General features: G+C 36.6%; 1 protein-coding gene across 1 annotated transcript; it reads right to left on the bottom strand.

Moving 5' to 3' along the window:
• Positions 1-9,906: 9,906 nt before the first annotated feature.
• On the bottom strand, positions 9,907-11,890 carry LOC115924011. The gene is made up of 2 exons (XM_030985518.1): positions 11,736-11,890; positions 9,907-10,277 (listed from the first exon to the last, which is right to left on the bottom strand). Exons 1-2 carry the CDS (start codon positions 11,791-11,793, stop codon positions 10,006-10,008), a joined length of 330 nt encoding a protein of 109 aa, XP_030841378.1. The 5' UTR covers positions 11,794-11,890; the 3' UTR covers positions 9,907-10,005.
• Positions 11,891-15,723: the final 3,833 nt, after the last annotated feature.

Raw genomic sequence — 15,723 nt, 5'->3', positions numbered from 1 at the left:
GAGACCACTGCTCTACCGACTGAGCTATCGCGCCTCCTCTGCATAAACAGATCCCCTTTCAGAGTGCCATGGCAAACTTCGTTCGGCAAGGATCAAATGTAACTATCGCTATACACTCTCATTAACAGATAATATAGTATGTGTAAATAAGAAAAAGTATGTTTCATTCAGAGATTTCATCTGAAGTTGTAGAAAATAAGAAAAGAGTGAATAAAAGAAAACCAAGAATATCGGTAATCAAACATCATAATTTTTGAATAATTTTCACTTTCATTTTATTTACAAAGTAAATTCAAGTGAGATACATATTATATTATGTAAATGCATAAAAAAAACGTGTAGTTTATCTTCTATTCTCAATCGATTTTATAGGATACATGTACTACATGGCTATAGACAAATTAAAGAAAAACCCTCAGATACAGACAGTGAAAGGGCCAACACATGATGGTGTTACCAATAGCATTCAATTGTGAATACTCACTCACAATAGACAACTACAGAGAACATTACAAGTTACATAAAGATTGGTGAAAACTTGCAAATGCCTGAAACTATCTCTATGGGGAACAATAACCCAGAATAGTAATAATTTTGGGCTGTTAGGAGACATTCAAATGAGCATTAGGGAGGATATGATTTCAATATCAAGGCCTGAATGGGAGTTCAAAAGAATGTTAGCTTTCATGTGTGAGCACATGTGCAAGTGCATAAACTGATCTGCTCCCAAGTCTCTCTATACCTTTTAGTAATAGTGCAATTTTTGAAAAAACTTGCACTATCTCTCAAGTTGATTCGATTTGTGTTCATTTAATTTTATTCCCATTCACACTTGTGTGTACTATGTAATACAACATCATAATAAATAGATCATCGATGGCATAATCAATTAAATTTTACATGCATGCATGGATCGTCAGAAGCTTTATTCAAAGTATGATGGTGACGTTCAACAAAGATTTCAACTTCTATAAAGAAGTAATATTTGAAGCTTAAAGTTTCAATTTAAATTAGTACGCTGGCATTGAACCCAAAATATACAGTGAAAAATATTTTGGGTGATAGGTTCCCTTTTCAATGAAAGAGTACTATCTCCTTATACACAGATCAAGATTCTTCCAATCCAAACATGTACCTTCTATTTTAATAGTAAATTGCACTACCTATGCAACTTGAATAAATTCAAGAAAGATGATCGGGAAATGCATATCTCCAAATTAATATAAACCGTATGGTCAGAATTTTCGGGAAAAAAGTTTTATTTATTATTATGCAAATAAGCATTACCCAATCGTCTCTCAAATGCCTCTTTATGAACACCAACAAGAGAACATTAACTGATACTTATAAATTTACACTGCATTAATATACAAGCATTAAGACTAGATTCTCCAAGGAGAATTTAAAATTCATCTTTCTGGATCATATATTTCGTCCAATTGCAGCAAGGAAGGTGTTATTTCTGTCTTACAGTATACACGGTAAGTCGGTAACGGTAATATTCTCCTGGCTCGAAACGGATGATCTCAAGTTTTCAGCAACGTAGTTTTCTTTAAATAGAGATATCCACCCCCCCGGAAAAAATCATGAAAAGAGAGAGATAGAGGGGCAATTAGTTGCAATATGTAATAACATTTTTTTAAATTACATTGAGAAAATTTTATTTTGACATTATTTAGATTTGAGACTAAAATACGACTTTAACATTAATAAGTAAAGACTCAAAATAAGACAGATCATGGTACAACACTCTAAGTATACTTCGCATAAATACCATTTGTAATACAGCTCGAATAAAATCACATTTCTTTTCTTGAGTTGTTCACTTAATTACTACATTTGGATGATTAAAGACTCATTCAGATATGAATTGATACACTGCGGCAGTCTTTTTTAAACCTGTATAAGAATGGCAACTATGCCCAACAAAGGTCCCATGCGCATGGCCGTATGCACTGAGCTCTGTTTTATAACATACATAAAGGTAAATGGTTTTATATCATCATTAAAAAGAACTGCCACGCTTTAACGCAGCATATCTGAACTGAACAAAATAGTAATAGATAGGACATCCCTCAAAATATGCTTACTTCCAAAATTAATGATCAAACTCGAGGTGCTACAAACAGCGCCTTGACTAACATCCTACAGTATGCATGAAGGAGAGAACTTTTGTAGTTTCTCCACTTTTCACACCTTTATCTGTCATTTGATGCTGTTCCACCAGTCACATCTGACCCAGGTCAAAACAAGACTCTTCACTCCGCAGAATGAGCAATAACAGTTTATATTCAAACTCTATGAACACACATGTTCAACAGTTCTTCTCATACGTTGTCTATACTTGTACAGCTTTTATTCAGTTCCTTCTAAAGCTGATGAATCCATAGACATCACGACCATGAAGGTGAAAATAGACACGATTTGAGCTACAGAGTACTCTGCATCTTGGAACCTAAACTGATGTCTTCAACAACCAGCTCGTGCTGGGCTTGTCTGATATAGCAGCAAATGAGGTTTGCATTTCGCATTGCTATAATTCAAACCTAAAAGCAAGCAAGTGAGTGAAATGCTTTGTCATTAGGCACAACGTTGATCGCACGTAATAAAATGTCATGTTGTGAATGAAGCGGCACTCACTATAAAAGCCATATGCTCCCTTGATCACGCGAATGTATGTATGGCATGTAGAGAATAAAATGCATTTTTACCGGATATCCTCTCGTTCTTCGGGGCGTCCGGTCAGGCCTCGAGGCTTGGAGATAGCCCCTTGAACAAATGTATTTTAAAAATGAAGAAGGCTGCATGCAACAAACATTGTACTCGCAATATAATCCAGAAGCGCACAACGGCACTGGGTCGTGTAAATGTCTGCTTGTTAACTATGGCAGAAAGAGTATCGAAATATATGGTAAAACAAGTGGTTCGAAAATTTTATGTTTATATTTCTCAAGGTTAGGAGTGAATGAGCATCGGACAACTTGTCGAAGTGAAAAATACTGTAGAAAATCAAGGTTTATATTAAAAATGTATTATTCATAAAAGTAGCTTGCATGCCTGTTGTATATTTGTATGATGTTTAATGATGCTGCCTATTATACGTATAAATGTATCTAGTATACTTGTCATTTTATATGTGATTTATATTTTATGTTTACATGTATTATGCTGTATTTTAATCACTATGATGTATTTTACCTTGTAAATGAACATGCAATTCAGCTTCGGCTGCAAGAACGTCATTTTGAATAACCCTTATTGAATTGAATGAATTGAATGAATATAAGATATAATACAAACATAACATTTAGTGATCATTATACGAGAGAGAATCATGAAGAAAAAAAACAGGGATACCCCTTTGTATTTAGAAAAGCAGCATTTAATTAAACTTTCTATTACTAATTAAGAACGAATAATGCATTATATCGTTTCCTAATTGCCCATCGAGAGTCTATAGTTGTTATTAAGAGCAATACATCGAATAAGTTTGGACTCGGAGAAAGTCATCATTCGTTATGTTAATTCGCTTCTGAACATGCTTTAGGAGACGTTTTTGAGTCTCCAAATATAGGCTTTGTTCGACAGTTTAGAATGTAGCATTTAATTACATGCATTTAAATAGTTTACCGAATCGTCGTCAGAGTATCTAATAAAACATTCTAGATCTTTATTTATTGTTTTATATATTTTGTAACAAATAAGATATAACAAAACAGATACAACACACAAATAAATTTAACTGATCATTATACAAGAGAATCATTTCATTACATGCATTGAAATAGTTTACCGAATCGTTGTCAGAGTATCTAATAAAACATTCTAGATCTTGATTTATTGTTTTATTTATTTTTAACATATAAGATATATAAAAAAAAAGATACAACACAAAAATAAAATGTAATGATCATTATACAAGAGAATAATGAAGAAAAAAAAGGGAAACCCCTTTAACAAAGCAGCACCTGTTTACACTTTCTATTACTTATAGGGAACGAATAATGCTTTATATCGTGTCTTAATTGCCAATCGAGAGTCTAGAGGGATTATTAAGAGCAATACATCGCATAAATAAGTTTGGACTTATCACTGGTCACGTTAATTCCTTCCTGAGCATGCTAAAGGAGACGTTTGTTGAGAGATATTTACCAGATCATTTTCCCTTTTAGTTCAGGTATAAACTAACCATAATGGCAAGTAAAAATCACGTCTTCCTCCTCCTGTTGATGGTAGCTTGCTGTTTCCTACCATTGACAGTCGAACTCTTACTTAGAGATGCGACACCACTGACTTCATCCTTCCATTCTAGTCTTGGAAGCTCCTTTAGGAAATGCCGTCAGGACTTTGAGCTGAAGGAAGCCAACTGCAAGAATAGAGGACTCGATTCCGTTCCTCAAAGTCTTTTTGAGGATATCGTGTGCTTAAACTTGAAGAAGAACAATCTAAGTATCCTTTTTAACTCATCGTTTAAAAAATACCCTCTGATCACCTACCTGGACCTATCTGTCAATGACATTAGGCTGATCGAATACAGGGCTTTTTATCCACTCAAGGATTTGACTTACCTCGATATTTCCGAAAACCTCCATCTTGTGCTTCCAGATACAGGCCTATTCAGATGGGCCACAAAGCTATCTACTCTGAATCTGACTTCAGCAAACTTGAAATGGCTGCCTAATGACACATTGAAATGGATATCAAATTCAGATAGTATATCATTAAATCATAACCAGTTGTCATTCGTTAATTTCAGCTCATGTGGCAAAACACGAATAGCTGACTTGTCTTGGAATCGATTTAAACACTTCGAAGCGGGAACTTTCAACTTCGCCTGCCACACTGATACCCTCGCTCTGATAGGTAACCCCATACAATCAGTTGATCCTAATGTGATTGCATCGCTTAATGTCCGTTCATTAGTGCTAGGAAAAAGATACGTAGGAGTTGAAGCTTTCAGAAATATATGCATCGGTATCTCGCGTTCTAAGATAGAAGACTTTGCATTTACATACGCCGATTTGGATCATATTCTATTTTCCGGAGGTGTCTTTGATTTACTCCGGAATCATTATTTTTCTGTTCTCGACTTCACCGGCAACCTTGTATCATACCTATCTCCATTTATCTTCTCTGATTTGACAAGGGTCAGTAAACTAAATTTAGATCGGAACTATATTCGGGATATAGCGCCAAGCTACTTTGATGGCATGCACAAATTAAAAGTATTGCAAATGGACAGTAACTGGTTAGAATATATCAATCCTAATAAAAAAACTTGGACAATAGATCTAGTCGAGCTGAACATATCTCAAAATCATTTTTCAATAATTTCAGAATATTCATTTGTCGGTTTGGATAACTTAACTCTCTTAGACTTGAGCTCAAACCCCTACCTTGTTGCCTTAGAACTAGGATCATTTGCGGGACTTGACAGCATTAAAACTGTTTATTTGTCGGAGTGCAAGATTGTATACCTTTGGCGATTGAACATCCCAAACTTGGAATCACTTTCCCTTAACAGCATGACTTTTACTTTCGAACCAGGAGAATCCTTTAAAGGAACACAATTTCTTGTAAATTTGGACATAATAAATGTTGAAATTAATATCTTACATTTGTGGAATGCGACTCTGAACGTTTCTCTTTTTGATGGATTGTCTCACCTTAAGACTCTGGATATGAGTAAGAATCCTGGTTTGAGCATTATCACTAATTTGCCTCTTGGGATCTTTCGGCAACTGTCTGCTTTGCAAGAGCTTAATTTAGACTACTGCAAAATTCGAAAATTACATCCGATGTTATTTGCAAGACTGTACTCGCTTCAGAAGCTGGCGTTAAGAGGAAACAAGATTAAGCAACTTCATTCGGATTTACTGTCGGGGTCAAAGTATTTAAAAAGCATTGACCTTGAAGGAAACTTGTTTAAATACCTCGCTAAAGACATTTTTTAAACAATAACATGCTGACAAATATTTCACTATCTAAAAACAAAATATCGCTTTTTAACAAAAGCACTTTTACACCTATTACATCTTCTCTTTCATCCCTTGATCTTTCCGGGAACCCAATTATATGCAACTGTGATCTGAAGTGGCTTCTTGTTTGGCTAAATGGGCCGATACGCCTCATCAATGAGGAAGCAACTAGCTGTTCATTCGCGTCAATGGTTCCTGTTCGTGAGAAACCTCTGCTCGATTTTGATGTTAACATACTTTGTACATCTCACAACATTCTCCTTGTTTGTTTAATTCCCCTCGCCGGCATCAGCGTGATTGTCATCGTCGTACTCGTTTATCACAATCGATGGCCGCTGAGATACAAATTATTTCTCCTGAAACTAGCAGCCCTCGGGTATATGGAGATACAAGATGCTAGAGACCACAATGATTACGAGTTCGATTTGAACGTTATCTTTTACGACGATGACGAAGAATGGGTTCGCCAATTTCTCCAACCAACTCTTAAAGAACAACTTCCACAGTTTCAGAAGAACGTCTTTGGTGACGGAGATCTCGTGCTGGGTATGCACTACTTGGATTCCGTTGACTACGTGGTAAGCCATAGTTACAAGACCATCATTTTACTCAGCACAGCCGCCGTGCAGGATCGCTGGTTTATGCTCAAGTTCCGGACGGCCATGGATCACGTGAGTGACACCCAGACCGAATTCGTAGTCGTGGTCTTCCTCGAAGACATCCCAGACGATGAGATACCTTTCCTGGCGAGGTTGTATCTCAGAGATGGCAGACCTTATCTCCATTGGACTGAAGACGTGAGAGGACACGAATATTTCTGGGAAAAATTGGTCAAAACTTTGACGATTAATCTAAGGACCAATGACTTAGTCCCAAACGAGTAGGACATTATCAACTTGATGATTATTCCAAGTAAAGCTATTCGTGATGTTAAAATATCACATTCCCCCCCCCCCCCAGCATTACTGCTTAGATGAATCAATATTTCAATGTAAAGCTGCTTGCACAGATAAAATTGTTACAGTCTTAAATAGGCACATTTAGAATATTAAGAATAGAATACAATAGTCATCACAACAAGGATTCCTGCGAAATATGGAGTAATAGTGTTGTCGAGGTGTGATCTCACTGGTTTGTTTAATGCGTTACGCATGGTCGTTTGGATATGATGAGGTCAACCACGGCGTTTTGATTATTTTCATTATGTGTGAACGAATGGCATATTATATGCGCAACAAAGGTCCTACGCGTACGTATGCACTGAAATACACTTAAGTCATTATTATTAAAAAAATAATAATAATCGCTGCGTTTTACCATGGCACATCCGAACAAGGGTCAAGTGAGCCACAATCTTTATTATGATAGACACATATTCACATCTGTGCATAGAACCACTACGGAAGTATTGATATATATTTGAATCGCATCGTGATGTTTTACCAGTATATTGAATGTTACATTCAGTGTATATCTTACTCAATAACGACAGTACATTATATTCATAAGCGTTGTACACAGGCGCGTACGCATGATTTTTTCAAGGGGAAGGGGGGGGGGGGGGGGGTTATGAGGTCACTTTTTTTTTCCCCAAAAAAAATCGCAAAGACTCAGCCAAACGCTGAATAAGCGGGGGGGGGGGGGGGGGGTAAGAGGTCACTTTTGGGGGGGGGGGGGTCGCAAGAAATCGCAACGACTCAGCCGACCGCTGAATGAGCGGGGGGGGGGGGGGTAAGAGGTCACTTTTTTGGGGGGGAGGGGGTCGCAAAAAAATCGCAACGACTCAGCCGACCGTTGAATAAGCGGGGGGGGGGGGGGGGTAAGCTTATCTAGCGCGAGTCGGTTTGAAACGATCTTTAGATCTTCAGTAGATCAAGATGGATGCCCAGATACCGACGTAGACCTACCAAGTCTCACGCCTATAGCTGGTCCCTTATGTTTGCTTTTGCACAGTAGAATAGTAACTGTTCAATGTACATTGTATACTTTTGTAAACACTACATGCACTTTATGTAAAATAGATCAAATTTGAAATGTAATTCTTTTTTTCAAAGAAACGACTTATGATGGCTGTGCATTAAACCCATTTGAACGTGTGCAGGTTGATGTTATTGCTTCTCTATTGAAATAAATGTTTACATTGTGAATTTTACATCAGAAGCGCAATTTGAGTTAGTTTACATTGTCAACATTTTAAATGGTAATCCATATCGCACTTCAAAATGCTTAAGGGGTTAAAATTTACAATACTTGTTTAGGTGTACACTTTGTTTTGAAAAACCCGTTTAGGATGTGAAGTCGGGAAAAAACACGCGAAACCCTCATTTAGGGTGTATTTTGGTTTCAGAAGAAATCATCGTTTAGGGGGTGTCTGAAAAACCTGTGGTCGCGCATGCCTACAGTTATTCTACATTACTGAGACCCCCACACAATCACAGTTACATTTCATACAACCAATATGACAACAATATTTGTATATATCATTCAATAATTACTTGCTTCAATATAAGCCATCTTTAATAAAGTTAACTCATTTCTCATGTACTGCTCATCCTTATAATATGTCTTTATTATATTTTTTTGAATGAAAAAAGTCTTATTAACTCGTTATTGATAAATAGTTGTTGCTGTATGATAATACAGTTTAATGCATTATGTCGCTCCTCGTTTGAAACAACAAATATATTTTCAGGGGTGAAATTTGAGGCAGAAAGTACGTGAAGTACTTTCCTACATTAACTGCATTAACCTGAATACTTATACAAAAAAAATGTTCATTAGCTTCTTTTTTCGGTATCGCAAGACAAACAGAGATCATTATTGACAAAGTTTAATTTGAATAAAGTATCATTTTAAAACAGAATTCGATTTAAAAACTGTTTACAGGAAATACCTAAGTTTATTATCCATTGTAAATCTAAAACTCATGTCATTAAAATACTTTATTGCATTGTCTGAACGAAAATCTGAATTATTTTCCCATATAAAAGCTATATATTTTTTTTTACAATGTTCTATAAAAACTTCTACAGCTTTTTTTCGTCTAGCATTAATACGGAAATATATGGTAAAACAAGTGATTCGCACATTTTATGTTTAGATTTTTCCAGGTTGGAAGTAAATGAGCATCGGACAACTTTTTAAACTTTGATTTACATTGAAGAATTTCGCGACAAAATAGATTCCTTCTTTACTTATTATATCATTAATGAACATAATGCCCTTGCCAATGATTTGAAGAAAAAAAAAGTTTTCCCACTGATTTGTCATTACTATTTCTCCATAAAGGTTGCACTAACAAATCTAAGTTTGTTGTTGTTTAAATAAATGAAGACATTGAAAATAAAGACAAATTGAAAAAAGTTTCTTTCCAGAACGGATTCCCTAATTTTTCTGCTAAGTTTTTAAAAAATAAATGTCACCATAAAATAAGTGGAAAGGCAAGGTGCCAGAACATCCAGTGCTATATTTGTTTCTTGGCTAGTGAATTTCGATGAAAAATTAAACCTAAACAAAAAACCAGGATGCCGAATTCTTGGCAATGGGATTACTCATATTCGCGTGTATTTTGATGGCGGAATGATTTATTTAATTCAATGAAAGGCAACGAAGGTACTTATTTCAATACGAATTTAAGATCCATTTCCTTACGCGAATCCTACCTGTTTTCACACTAATTAATATTACAATCTTAATAAATTTTATTCCAATTGAATTTTAAGAAAGCTTTATCACTCTGAAGTTAGGATAATAGGTTTGGAGGTTAGAAAGCCAAGGAATGGTTACATCTGGACCAGAATAAAATCGTTTTGCTAGCGGCGTACCGGGTTTCCACGGCGTGTACTCTTTGGAATATCCTAGGACAAACCGGATTCTCCACATCAGTCCCTTCTCTCGGAGGAGAGGTAGAAAACTCTCCAAAAAATGGATGAATCCACTACAAGGAGATAAGACTGTGAACAGATGTAATGCGTGCATTTGTCCGTCCGCTGGCGGCCATTTTGAAATGTTAACCCGACTGCTACTGCTAGTTCAGTATCAGCTTTTCGGCGTGCGCGTTCCGGCTACCTGAGGTACTGGGTTCTCTCGGGCATGTAGCCATGAACTCGTCGTCGACGCACAGCCCCATGTTGTCGGATAGTTGGCGTCCATGTGGGGGAAGGGGCGAACGACTGTCGTGATCGTAGCTTACCCGGTCGAGGGAGACCCCTGCGTAGTTCTTCCAGGAGCTTGCTGAAAAGCGACGCGCCAGACTCCTGGACAAGGCCCTAAGAATGAGGGCGTCGTGATGCATCGATGCTGCCAAAGACAAAACAGATATTTCTAATTTGCATTATTCTCATTAGTCCTTTACATGGCGGATTTAAGGGGGCCCTGCACTCACCAGGACCTTCACTTTCGAAACGTGCCACTTTCAACATGTTTAATCAACATCGTCATCAGTGGCGTATCTATATATTAGGAGGTGCAAAGGTGTTACGTAGGCCTACGTGTCCCAGGCAACACTTGAAGGAGAGCCAAAAAACACGAAAGATTGAGGGGGTGCGCAAATAAAATGACTAAACACAAAAGAGAGAAAAAGAAAATGGACTCCTAATTTAAATTCAATATTGATGGTATCAAGGAATATGATTTTGTTAACCTCAGTGTTGAGTCGAAAGCTCAGGCGCTATTGCTTAGTTCCATGCTAATTCTATATTTATGTGGCTAGGTTATATTTACTTAACACATGATCGTTCAGTTGCTAAAATGGTGATGACTTAGTGGGTATACACCCCTAGTGAGGACAAATAACATGTTTTTTGCTTACTAACCCTTACAATTTGAAATGGATTTAGCATGGAACTAAGCTTGCGGGGTTCTATATATGATCATACTGGGTAAGATTTACATGTTTAATTTGTCTGCAAAATGTGTGAAATTGTATGCAAAGAAACGAATTTGAATTCACGGAAGATGCTATTACGTAATCGCGAATCGTCTCGCTTTAAATTGAATGAAAATTTTACGAAAAAGACACACGTTTTAATTCGAATGAAAATAAAATGTTAATGAATGATCGTTTTAGGAATTTGAATGCTAAAAAACGAATTTGAACGAAAAATAACAGCTGCGGTGACAGAATCGGCGAAATTGAATGAACATAAAAAGAATTATGTGGCCAACTTACGAAATTGACCGAGAAATTCTATTCTACCAGTGCTTGTGTTACAGGACACCACGCGCCAGTAGAAAAATGGGGAAAATAAAAAGACACTGGCTTGCTCAGGCTTCCGAAAATCTTTAAAGGCAATTCACGGTTTTTACCTGAATGAACCGGTTCATTACAACTTTCAAACACAATTTGCTAACGTATATACATATATAATTCGAATACTAGGACACTACTCACGCTTAAATTTCACGGATAAAAAATTACGTGACATATTTATAATTCGTGAAAGTTCTCCAGAATTTGATGTTGGCTGCAAAAGGGATACACTACTTTTAATACGGTTCAGTGGTAGAAATTATACAATTATATGAAATATAAAATTAATCAGACGAAGAAGTAAAAAAAAATAGTGGAGAATTCTTGGAGGACACAAATGAAAAAGTGGTAATATATAGAAAGAATTGAATTCAAACTGGTATTGAAGGGCTACTTAGTCTGTATTTGGCACAAATAACAATATATACATGCATCATAAATACATTGTAAGTTATAGAATGATCTACATCTCAATGATATTTTGATAGAATATTCGTTAGACTTACCCATAATGATGGAAATGTGTTGCTTTTGAATCGTCCCGATATAATATTCTAGATACATACGGCCTATAATCGTCAAATTAGTTCAATTTGTAATGATGTATGATAACGGTAAACTATCATGCTCTGCTGATTCTCCAGTGCATCAGCTGCTGTGAATAAAGTATGGTTACACGATAAGTATTTACTATTACTAGCGATGTAAGGCACGAGTCATATCCTATTGTGAAATACAGACAGGACGTGAAAGGGCCCAATACATGGTATTACCAATAGCCTTCAATTATTCATACGAAGTACTATCATTGTGTCATCAATCATGTGGTTCCTGTTGGATTTTTTTGTTAATTTATATAACATTGTGGGTGTGTGGTTTCCCCAAACGACATAGCACAGTGTATAACTAATAAAGACCACTACATAAACTCATCAAACCGCATGCATACCCAACACCCACATACACAAACATAACAACAGAAAAATATTATGCATAAACAGATCCCCTTTCAGAGTGCCAGGGCAAACTCCGTTCGGCAAGGATCACATGTAACTATCGCTATACACTCTCATTAACAGATAATATAGTATGTGTAAATAAGAAAAAGTATGTGTAATTCAGAGATTTCATCTTAAGTTTTAGAAAATAAGAAAAGAGTGAATAAAAGAAAACCAAGAATATCGGTAATCAAACATCATAATTTTTGTATAATTTTCACTTTCATTTTATTTACAAAGTAAATTCTAGTGAGATACATATTATATTATGTAAATGCATAAAAAAACGTGTAGTTTATCTTCTATTCTCAATCGATTTTATAGGATACATGTACTACATGGCTATAGACAAATTAAAGAAAAACCCTCAGATACAGACAGTGAAAGGGCCCAACACGTGGTGTTACCAATAGCCTCCCATTCTGTATACTCACATAGACAACTACAGAGAATATCACAAGATACATACAGATTGGTGGCAACTTGTAAATGCCTGAAACTACCTTTACGGAGATCAATAACCCCAACAAAATGATTAGGCAAGGGCTTTGTAAGAAGAAATGAAATTGACCACACATTTTAGGAGACATTCAAATGAGGATTTATGAGCATCAGGGGTAAAAACAAAAAAAAAGATTTCATAGCAAGGCCTGAATGGGAGTTCGAAAGGAGGCTAACTTTCATGTGTGAGCGCAAGCGCAAATGCATAAACTGATCTGCTCGCAAGCCTTATTGTACCTTTAAGTTAAAGTGCAATTTTGGAAATAAACTTGCACTCTTTATGTAGATTTGATTTGTTTTTATTTATTTTATTCACATAGTGTGTACACATCATCGTTATAAATAGATCATCAATGGCATAATCAATTAAATGGATGCATGCATATCCGTCAGAAGCTTTATTCAAGGCTTGATGGTGACGACCAACAAAGATTTCAACTTCTATAAAGAAAGAAGTATTTGAAACTGATTGTTTCAATTTAAATAGTGTGCCTGGTATTGAACCCAAAATATACAGTGAGCAATATTTTGGGTGATAACATCTCCTTATACACAGGACAAGATTCATCCAATCCAAACTTGTACCTTCTATTTTAAATAGTAAATTCCACTACTTACACACTTATATAAAATCAAGAAAGACGATTTGGTAATGCATTTCTCCCAATTTATAAATAAAACTGTATTGTGAGAATTTTCGGGAAGAGGGTATATTTATTAATTTGCAAAAAAGCATAACCAAATTGTCTTTAAAATGTCTCTTTATGGACGCCAACAAGAGAACATTAACTGAAACTTAAATAAATTGATATACAAATACATAACAATATGAATTTACACTGCAGTAATATACAAGCATTAAGACTAGATTCTCCTAGGAGGATTTAAAATCCATCGTTCTGGATCATATATTAAACGTACAATTGGAACCAGGAGGGTGTTATTTCTGTCTTACAATATACCCCCTTGCTCGAAACGGATGATCTCAAGTTTTCAGCAACGTAGTAAAATATCTGTTTATTACTTTTTTTCCTTTAAATAGAGACCAAAAATAGAGTCCCCACTCCCAATAATGGGAGAGATAGATGGACGATTCGTTGCAATGTGTAATAATTTCAGACTAAAATACGTCTTAAAAGTAAAGTACAGACTCATAAATAAGACAGTTCATGGTATAACACATTTGTAATACAACTCAAATTGGGAGTAATAAAATCACATTTCTTTTCTTGAGTTGTTCACTTAATTACTACATTTGGATGATTAAAGATTGATACACTGCGACGGCTTTTCTAAAACCTGTAGAAGAATGGCAACTACGTCAAACAAAGGTCCCTTTTGTATTCACTGAGCTCCGTTTTATAAGATACATAAAGGTAAAGTGTATCACACTTTATATCATCATTAAAAAGAACTGCCACGGATTATCGCAGCTTATCTGAATGGGGTTTACACCTGATCAAAACACTTACTAATAATAGAACATCCTTCAAAATAGTTTTTCTTTCAAATGACCACACTCGAAGTGCTACTAACAGCGCCTTGACTAACATCGTACAGTGTGTATGAAGAAGAGCACCATTGCAGTTCCACCACTTTCCACACCGGCTTTCTCTGTCTTTGGATGCTGTTCGACCATTCACATCTGATACGGGTCAAAACAAGACTCTTCATCCCGCAGAGTGAGCAATACACTTCTTAAAAGTATATACTCAAATTTCTATTCACGCCAATGTTCAATAGTTCTTCTCGTTGTCTATACTTGTACAGCTTTTATTCAGTTCCTTCTAAAGCTGATGAATCCAGACACGTCACGACCATGTAGGTGAAAATAGACACGAGTTGAGCTACAGAGAACTCCGCATCTTGGAACCGAAGAACTAATGTCTTCAACAACCAGCTTGTGTTAGGCTTGTCTGGTAAAGTATCGATTCACACAGCTATAATTCAAACCTAAAGTCAAGCAAATGCGTGAAATGGTTTGGCATTAGGCACAAAGAGATTAAGAAGTTGATCGCACAAAGGAGAATGGCACGTTGCGAATGAAGCAGCACTCCCTATAAAAGCCATATGCTTCCTTGATCATGTGAATATCCAGTGGTGAACTACACCGTGGCATGTATATAGAGAATTTAATCCACTTTGACAGGATATCCTCTAGTTCTTCAGGTCAGGTCGTGTAGGCTCGGAGTTAGCCCCTTGAAGTAATGTAATTGAACATAGAGAGAAAGTTGCATGCAACAGAATCTCGCAATATAATCCAGATGCGCCCAACGGCCCTGGGTCATGTGAATGTCTGCTTGTTAACTATAGCAGAAAGAGTGTCTAGTCCATGTGAGAAGATATCAACTAGCTCCTGAGGGCTTCTAATCTGGCCTCCATGGTTCCAAGAATACAAGTTACCGATCCAAATATTATTTGGCGTCACCTATGACTGGGAGGGGAAGAGAGATTTGAATCACTGTTACCCTCGGGGTCTCTATAACTGATTGGGGGTGTGGAAGTATACCACTATACCGGGATTTCTCCCGTACTCTTGAACAAAAAGTGTAGTGGGTTCTTAACGTGCAGAGGTTGAGACTCTCTTCTTCTTGGGGACTACATTAAACGTCCTATCCGAGGGACGCATTTTTTCCTTCTCCCACTGTAACCTAGCCTGCATCTATGACACAGGGGAGGGGCACGTTAAAAAACAACGGAGGCTTCAGTCCTCCACCAGGGATAGAGTCGACCAATGATCTTTGGTTCGACAAACGGACGCTCTACCAGCTGTAGCCACTCACCTCCTCATTTTACAAACCATACAGACATGATGCTTCCCATACTAAACCTATCATCACTCTGGGGGGGCGTTTTACAAAGCCTTTTGTCAATGACAAATAACAAAAATCAGAGACAAATCTGCTGATACGCTGATGCGCTTAGTGCCCTAAGGCATTAATCCTTATTACCAGGTCCCTCGGAGAGGACCTTAAGCCGTCTGTCTTCTGGTTGC

Source organism: Strongylocentrotus purpuratus, unplaced genomic scaffold (assembly GCF_000002235.5).
Source record: "Strongylocentrotus purpuratus isolate Spur 01 unplaced genomic scaffold, Spur_5.0 spur5_scaffold_15, whole genome shotgun sequence".
Lineage (NCBI taxonomy): Eukaryota > Metazoa > Echinodermata > Echinoidea > Camarodonta > Strongylocentrotidae > Strongylocentrotus > Strongylocentrotus purpuratus.
This window is presented reverse-complemented; position numbering and strand designations above follow the sequence as displayed.

Coding starts and splice junctions, on each gene's coding strand:
- LOC115924011 (XM_030985518.1), bottom strand. CDS start 11,793: ATGTATCTAGAATATTATATCGGGACGATTCAAAAGCAACACATTTCC. Junction 10,278..11,735: donor ACACATTTCCATCATTATGG/GTAAGTCTAACG, acceptor TGTCTTTGGCAG/CATCGATGCATCACGACGCC.